At 46.4% G+C, this 8838-nt stretch overlaps 1 protein-coding gene across 6 annotated transcripts in view; it reads left to right on the top strand.

Moving 5' to 3' along the window:
• Positions 1 to 618: 618 nt before the first annotated feature.
• Positions 619 to 8838, top strand: part of ATP11A (ATPase phospholipid transporting 11A) — a 139015-nt gene continuing 130795 nt past the window's right edge. For all 6 annotated transcript variants that reach the window (XM_016151906.2, XM_016151910.2, XM_016151908.2 and 3 more), the window contains exon 1: positions 619 to 1087. In XM_016151906.2, coding sequence (XP_016007392.2) covers positions 1049 to 1087 — 39 coding nt within the window. In that variant the 5' untranslated portion in view covers positions 619 to 1048. The remainder of the gene's footprint in view (positions 1088 to 8838) is intronic.

Genomic DNA, 8838 nt, shown 5'->3' with positions numbered 1-8838 from the left:
GATTCCAACCTCTCACCCCCACTGGATTTTAAGTGTCTGCGACTGTTAAAGCTCTGGAGACCTAAGGCAGGAGGCTAGGGCTAGAGAACTGGTGGGCTTCAGAAAGGAGCACGGAGACCCCGTGCTTACCTTCGCTCCAGCGCAGAAAAGCTGCGCGAGCCTGGGCAGCTACCTGAGGCACACCTCTAGACTGTCTCAATCTGCAAAGCAAGAGGGGCCACGCGTGGGGGCTGGACTCGCACCGGAGCGCGACTCCGGCCGGGGTTAGAGGGTCTCCAGACCAACCAGACCCCTCGATCTCGTGCTCGCCTTCGGGTTGGAGTGCGAGAGGGGCCGGGTACGCCCGCCGAGGGAGGCTTCCGCAGGGCACACGGTCCCCGTTCCCTGACCGCCAGTGCAGTGCACACAGTCCCAGTCACACCAGCTCCCCAGGTCAGGAGCACAGAGATCGCCCCGGAGGCGGAAGCAACAGGGAGTCGCTTCCACCTGCGGCCCTCCGCCCTCCGCCCCAGGGTTTTCTCCTCACCCCGGCTCTAGGGGCAGGAACTGGCAAAGGGAGGGAGGGCCCGGACGCGCGCGTGCATAAGTGTGCGAGGGCGAGTGTGCCGGGGCGGGGGCCGCGGGCTGCGGGGCGCATGCTCACACGCGCTCGTGACGTGCACGCCGGGACCGGCGGCCAGAGGCAGAACCGAGAGGGTGGCTGGCAGAGGACCCGGGAGGAGAGGGAAGGAGAGCAGAAGAGAGGAGCAGAGCAGAGGAGCAGAGCAGCTGCAGGATCCGCCCGGGCTGCCGCGCTTTCAGCCCGCAGCCCCACCGCCTCCAGCAGCCCGGGCGCGCGGCCACCGCCGCGGAGCGGCCACCACCTAGCCGGCCGCCGCGGGCCGGGCCGGGCATGAGCGCTGAGGGGCCGCGGCCACCCCCCGCACCGCCGGGTGCGCCCAGGCCGTGACCGGGGCGGGGGCGCGCGGCCACACTCGGGCCCGGGCCCATGGGCGCGCTGAGCCGGGCGCGGGGGCGCTGAGCGCTGGCGGGCGCGGCCGGAGGAGCCATGGACTGCAGCCTCGTGCGGACGCTCGTGCAGAGATACGTGAGTGCTGCCGGCCGGGGGACTGGGGACCGAGAGGGGACGGGCCCTGGGGACCAGACACCGCCGCCCCCGATTCTACTGCTACGGCCGGCACGGGGTCCCTGAGGGCTTGGGCGGCCTCGTGACTCTGGCTGCCTGCCGGGGGACGAGCAGGACTCAGGGAGGACCTGCGGAGTTTGCAACCCTGGGTTTCCAACGGATCCGGCGCTCCCACACTCCGCGCCGGCCGGGGCGCCCACCTGCTCCGGGTCCACAGCCGCTTGCCTGCCCGGAGTCCCGGCTGTGATGGAGCTGTCCTGGCAGACACCTTCCTTAGGTTCCACGCAGGGCCCAGGTCTGGGAGGGGTGATCAGGTTTGGCCTCCTGTCACTTCTGCACGAGAATTAGGAGATGGGGAGTGTTCACACTTCTATAGGAAAAGGCGGTGTTTTTGCTTGTTTGCCACACCACTGGGGGATTTAGGAGTGAAGTTTGGAATTCTTTTTTTCCCCGAAAGTAACTAATCATATCAGAGGCCCGGGATGTTCTGAAGTTCCTCTGGAATCCACCTTCATTGGTGACCGGGTCTTGAGATCTGGGGGAAGGCTTGGAGGGAAAAGTTGGTTTTTACGTCAGACCGAGGGGAAACTGTGTGGCAGTAATCGCTGGCCCAGGCTTAAAGCGGGGGGTGGCGGGGGGAGGAGTGCAGAAGAGAAAGAAAACTGTCCAGAGGCTGCTGTTTTTCTGCCACTGCCTTTAACAAAGGTTCATTGTTCCTTAGCGGCTGACGGCCGCGGCTGGCCGTTAGTCACAGGTTTAAGAAGTCCGGGGTACTGAGATTTGAGGCTGGAAGAGGGCGTTATTAAGCGAATTAGCTTTTTTTTTTTTTTTTCTTCCTGGTATAGGAATTACCTTAGGCAGTCTTTCATATTTATGAGCTTTCTTTGAGAAGGAGACCTTGGCAGAAGATTAAAGTTTTTCTTTTCATCCAATGGGAACGCTAAACCGAGGTTTTTTCTCCTGAATCTATTCACTAACCCGAAGACTCAGAAAAGAGTCCAGGGAACCTGTGTACACCTTCTGTAGTCGTTCCTTAGGGAGGTCAGTCTTAGTTACCTCTATAAGTGGAGAGAACTTCTCTCTCTGATTCCGGTAAGATGTAGGGAAAAGCTTTGCATACGAAAGGCTCCCCTTGTTCCTCAAAGTCCGTATTATATTGTGAGTGGTAAACATCAGGTGACACCTTTGTTTTTCCTCAGTAATAGGTTCTAGAAAACCCACTAACAGTGACTGCAGGTAACCAGATTTATAAGAGAAATGCTTTATTGAGCAGGGACGTTCTTTTCTCAGCCGCATCACCCAGGAGGTACGGGTCCCTAGGCAAGTTATTTTCTTTCCTCCGTTTCCTCAGAGGGAAAATGGGAAAAGTAAGAGTGGAACTAGAATTTACTTAAAGTGTGCACAGCTATGTTTTAATTTCCCATCTCTTCCAACTCTAACATCTTGCAATAAAAAGGAGGGTTGAATTGTGAGAAACAATGCTCAGTCTGTCTCCTCGAGGGACGAAGGGTGGAAGGGCCGTCTGTCTTCCAGTGGCCAGGAATCACTGCCTAATGGGTTTGACCTTCTTACTGGTTTCTGACTTCTTTATCCTGTGAGTGGGGCAGACATATGTCCAATTTTTGTTCTTTTAGTTTCTTACTTCCTCCAGGCCTTCAGCTGTTTTATGTTATATCAATCTATATAAATTTCAACATAGTTTACTTTTTGAAATTCTCTTTTGTTGTGTTACTAAATTTGTGACATAAAATTTTCTCTCAAATCTAAGTAGTAAATATTCTTGAATGAACTTTCCCACCATATGTATTTTTTGGTAATGTCTCTAGACTGCAAATTATGAGATACTTTTATTATTTCCATTTTTCTCATTCCACATCTTTATTTTTTCAGCCTGATCATTTGGCTACTTCATCATATGCACATACAAAATCATTCATTTCTATGTGATTAAACTCATGTATGTGCTGTTACACTAATTTGACTTTTTCTAGAAATAGTCATAATCTGCTTTCTTATAATTTGGTTATCTTTCAATACATAGGGCCAAATTATATTTCCTTTTGCTAGAGGAAAAAAAAATCTGTGATTGGCTATTCACGTCCCTGCAGTTTTCATATATGATTTATTTTATAAACATGAGTAAATGGCTTAAACTCTGTTCCCTTCTAGTGTTCACATAGTCAGAATTTCTAGGACAAACAAAACTTTTCGTCTTCTTCTGATGGATGAGGTTTGCCAAAAGATAAAGATGTCCTTGGAAAACATTGTTATAGGTATTTTATTCTGAGTTAATTCTAGAAAGATAGAATAGACAAATGGATAAGAGAATTCTGTTCCAGGATAGGCCATAGATACTCCAAAGCATGCATTACTGGTTGTTTAGATGTTTGGATTGATATAGCCCTGTAGAGATATTTTGTATTTATTAATGGCACAGTTCTTATATACCAGGAAACAGTTTAATCTATTTTTAAATAAGTTTTTAACAAAGTGAATAAAGAGCTAGTGTCATCTCATTTTTAGAGATGTGAGGTTGGAAACCTAGGTTCAGGTAGTTTAAATTCTGAGAGAAACCAGTGTGTAGCTTCATGGGTACCTGCAGATTCTACGGGCAAGGTTAAAGTGTAACCTTGGGCAGATTGCTTCTTTTTCTCTGCTCAGTTTTCTCATCTGAGAATAATAGTAGTATCCATTTCATAGAGTTATTGTGAGCATTAATTGAGTTACTACAGATCAGGAGCTAAGAAGGGTGCCTGGCTCTGAGGAAATGCTCAGTGAATTTATCATTACTAGCTGTTAACATAATTTTGTCCCTGAGTTAGCAAGGAGAGAGCGAGCAGTTCTGTTGGTTAGTCAGGACCAGCAGGCAGGAGCCCAGGTTTGCAGTGGAGGTAAACTGGCTCTTGAGCAGGGTGTAAGGCTCAGATAGGATTTGGCAAACTTAAAACAAGGTGTGCTAAAGTACTAAAGACCAAACAAAAAATCTATAGGCCACATTTGCCCATAAAATTTATTTGTGAGTAAGCAGCCCAGGCCAGGATAACCTCCTTGGCCCAACACTGACTCTCTTCCCTCTCTTCCATGCTTCACATTTAGAAGATTTGACTTTAAAGTTCTGTAGTTCAAGAGCTTAATTTTGTTCTCTGTATTTGTTTTTAATAGTTCAGCCTGGATATTGTTTACTACTTTTGTCCGGCTGCTTGTCAAAGTTGTTACTTGTTTCCATCTTATAATTTTTTGCTTTCTAGGGTATTTCTTACATTTTAAGAGCAAACTTCTGAAAAATCTAAAGGTTTTCCTGGCCGAAAGTAGATTGTTTTTTGAAATAAACTGGTTACATTAGAATTTTCTTCATAAGGGAAAAATATACGTTATTAGTCCCTAGAGAACTTAAAGTATGGCTATATTAAAATGCTTAACCATTTTTACATATGCACACGTGTCTGCTTTTTTAAATTTTGTATCAGCAAATGGCTTGTGAGGTGAATGTCACTGTTCACCTGTGAGGCTGCCTATTCTAAGAGACAGACATATTTGTTTGACTCGGCTGTACTACTCTGTTTCAAAAACTTAAAAAGCTGTGTAATTTTGGAGTTGCCTTTCCTAATCCAGCTTCAGATGATACAGTGGGACCTTTCTGTTGTTCAGCTCCTGGAGTCTACACCAAAGGACCACTAAGATAAGCCACTTTAACCACAAAGGCCTTCAGATATTTGAAATAGGTGACCTTTGGGCATATTATCCAAGACTAATAGCTGGTCTGGCTCTGGCATTGTGGAGCAAGGCTGCAGTATGGCCTTGTAAAGCATTAACTCACGAGCTTACCAAGCATGATATCCGTCTTCAACTGGACATTTTAAAACAGTCTGCCTACATGTATAATTTAACCTTGATGTTCTAGTTATTAAGTTAAATTCCTTCCATTCTTTCGAACCCTATTTAATGTCTGCTTATGAGGAGCAAATGATCTTGAGTAACTTTTATTTCATGCCATAGGGTAAATTTAATAACACAGGAGAAAAGGAATTTATATTATTGGGCTTTGCTATAGTGAGTTAAATTTCTAGGGATGAGAACACTGTCCTCAGTTTACAGTTGGTTAAAACTGCATTAAATTCACTGATGAACATACCTAGCTGCTTAGCTACACAGGAGTCCTCTGTTTACAAATGTGCTGGGCTCTGACACCTAAATACAAGTTGTTTCTTGTTGCTGGGACCATATGTTTCAATAGAAACAGGGTTGATGAAAAATGGTTAGATCCCCAAGCCCCAAACTTATAAATGCTTTTAAAAATCAAGTTAAATGTAGGCAGAAATGCTATTTATTTGGAATAAAAATCAATGAAAAGCAATTTTTACAGCATTAGACATTCAGCAACATTGAACAGGGATTGTTTTTGCTTTCACTTGGACACTGGTATCTGAGGAAAACAAAATAAATTGTGGAGGTCAAAGTTTAGCATCAGAACCCAACAGGCATGGGTTCAGACCCTGATTATGAAACCTTGGGCAAGCTGGCTGATGTCTTCACACCTGGTTTCCTCATCTTGAAATGGAAGTGTATTTAATGTACCTCCCTGAGGGGTCACTGTGAGAACTGTCTGGGACACAGTGTTTGCATAGGTAGGTAGGTGCTCAGTCAACAGACGTCTTCGAAAGGTGATTTTAACGCTGCTTAGCAACCCTTCGATTCTCACCTGCTTCTTCAGACCTCTTACCCCTTCCTCTTCACATGGAGAGTAGGTGACCTTGCCTTATACTTCACAGAGAGAACAGCTGTCATCATATAGGACAGCCCCTTTCCCATGCATCCCACCAGCCCCTTCCCTTTTATGTTCTTGCCTCCCTTCTGGGTTGGGGCAGGAACCTCATTCTGATAAAGGTCTGTCGCGTAGGTTGTGCTCTGAATCTCCCCTCACTCCTCACATCCCCCCATTCCTCTTTTTTCTGAATCATCAATGTCTCCCTCTTTAGGGCAATGTCATTTAGTCTCTGTGGCATGTAATCAGGCCTTCATATCACCTTTTTTAAACAAACTTTCTTGACCTCATGTTTCCCTTCTGATGTTACCCTTATTTTTCTGTTTCCTTCACAGCTAAATTTCTTTAATGTGGCTGACACTTATTCCTTTTCTCCCAGCACATCTTTATCTCACTCTAGGGTGGCCCTTCTCATCACCATCAACTTCCAGGTGGCCCCCTTCAGTGGTCACCTTTCTGCCCTCATGCTGGACCTCAGGGGCACTCAAGAGTATTTAAATGCTCACAGCATACATTTAATGAGGGCCCTGTGTGTTTATTGATATGTCTATGAGCCAAACTGGAAGACACCCAGATCCTTGTCCCCAAACTGGAAGACACCCAGATCCTTGTCCCTAGACCCACGTACTTTCAGATTGAAGGTGGCAGGCAGGAAACAAATCACATAAATAAATGTTAGAGTGTGCTAGAAAGTGACATGTGCTGGAAACACTAGAGCGGAATCATAGACTGTAAGTTGGGGTTTGCAGGCCTTTCTGAGCATCGGCTTGAAGTGGTGAGGGTTCGGCCGTGCTGGTGTTTGGCGGGGGCGGGGGGGCGGGGAGGTCCATCCCAGGCAGAGAGAAGAACCATGCCATATACCATCAGCTCTGTGGCCTTTCCTGATTGCTGACGCCCCCTATCCAGTCACCCCATTCCTTCTCCATCAACATCTCTGCCTAGGAGAAGACCCCAAACATCTTCTTTATGTCTGTGGATCCCACATTGCTTTCTGTATCTCATCTTTTCCCCACTATGCCTGGAACTGTTTCTGGTTCAGAGTCGGCACTCCGCAAACCAGCTGCTGAGTGAGTGAATACACTTCTTATCATTATTGTTAATAAGAACATTGAAGAAGTTGCCCTTGGATGCTTCTGAAGGAAGCTTCATGAGTGATCAGTGACGTCTTTTTAAATAGCGTTTATTATTACTTCAGACTTTTGGATTCTCTTTCATTGGTACATTTCATAGTCATAGAAATATGGGAATGGACAGGGAAGGTATCTGGTTCAACCCTCTCAATAAACATGAAAGTGTGGGAAATTAAGTCTCCAAGGTCACAGCTCGTGGTCCCTGCACTCGAACTAGGCAGACCTGATTCTGTTAGTAGCTTCCCTGTGCAGTATGTCTCTGTGTTCTGACACAGTGCTCTCTGTGGATTATGGGCTGATCCTCTGATAACCAGGGTCCCTGGGATTTGTTTTATTTTTTCTTGTGCTCATTCCTTGGACAGAGGTCCTGGAAAGGAGAGGCCAGAAACAGTGCCTCTCCTGGAGCCCAGTCAAGAACAGGTGCTCTTAACTGGTTTCTCATGGGAGCCGCGCTCCCTCGAAACCGTGTGCAGAAATTTTTGCATGTATGCGTTTTGTTTTCTGTGTAGAGTTTCCCAATTTTTGTTAGATTCTCAGAAGAGTGCCCGCCCTACTTAAGGCTGAGAACCCTTGTCTAAGAACAGAGGTAGGAAACTGGCCCTCTGATGTGGCTTCTGCTCACTCAGGGACTTCAAAATTGTTTGAGTTTCTTGTCAACATTTACATACAGGTGAGTACACATAAATTTCCCCACATTTCCCAAAATGGCACGATCTGGCAATGGCGCACTGCTTGGCTTCCCCATGACTACTCCTGCTGGCGTGAGCAAAGAGTCCTGCTGCTTCTCCCCCCAGTCACTGCCCCTGAGCTGCTTGTGACACCCCTCCTTCGGCCCCTCCCCCCCCATTCCCCGCCCCTGTCCCCGTGCCCGCCCCGGGCAGGAAGCATACAGGCTCTTCTGGCTTGGGTAGACACTTGAGGAGCCTAAGGCAAACGGTTCACGTTGTTTTTCAAGTTTCTTAATGTGCTTCCCCTGCTTCCTGCTGCTGTTCCTGGGTGCGCTTTCTTTGTTAGAGCGTGCCTGACTTGTTGCCAAGAGCAGAGGATGTTTCTGTTTCCTCCAGAATATGTCCTGGGAAGAAATCCCTTTTTAGCAGTATCTACAGGAGAGGAGTTTGGCTTACTCATGCTGGCATGCCGGGACAGAAAAAAAAACCCAACAAAACAAAACATTAGACTGAGACTCAAAAAAGAGGAATTTCAGTTTCCTCTGTCAGTTGTCACCTTTGTAACCTGGGCAAAGGCCAGACTCAAACATGTGAGCCCTGTAGGCAAGTTAATCAATAGGTGCCTCTCCACACCAACCCTTTAAATAGTTTTTCCACTTTTTTAAGTGGAGCAAAAAGAAACTCATTTTCTATGAATAAAAATGATATACTTCTCTCTCTATGCTCACAATAAAGAATTCATTAGTTTCAAATTTATGCCTACCTGAAATTGCCTCTGATTTTCTGTCACTCATAACTCAATTGAGTTAGTCGTTCTCTAAGGATAAAGCTAATTTAGATGACTGTATTTTCAGTTTCTCACCCTGAATGTGCTTAAGTAGTCCTCTCTGACCTCTCTTGATTTTTTGGCCAGCAAAATGTTTCCCATTTTTCTGTGGTTTTAATTTTATTTTTTATAGGTTTCAGAACTGGAGTACTTCTTAGGAGGCATATTAAAAAGTTTACAATTTGACAATAGAAGTCACATTTTGCTAGAAAACAGCAAGTAGTATGCCATGCATTATTACTTGGTTACAAAATCTCCAATGGCTCAACTGCAGAGTTGAAGCAACATTATTAGCTGGCTGCACTCAAGCTTCGTGGCCCATTGAG

This window comes from Rousettus aegyptiacus, unplaced genomic scaffold (assembly GCF_014176215.1).
Source record: "Rousettus aegyptiacus isolate mRouAeg1 unplaced genomic scaffold, mRouAeg1.p scaffold_m13_p_11, whole genome shotgun sequence".
In the NCBI taxonomy this organism is placed as follows: domain Eukaryota; kingdom Metazoa; phylum Chordata; class Mammalia; order Chiroptera; family Pteropodidae; genus Rousettus; species Rousettus aegyptiacus.
Note: the sequence above shows the minus strand (reverse complement) of the source record. Positions and strands in the feature narration are given on the sequence as shown.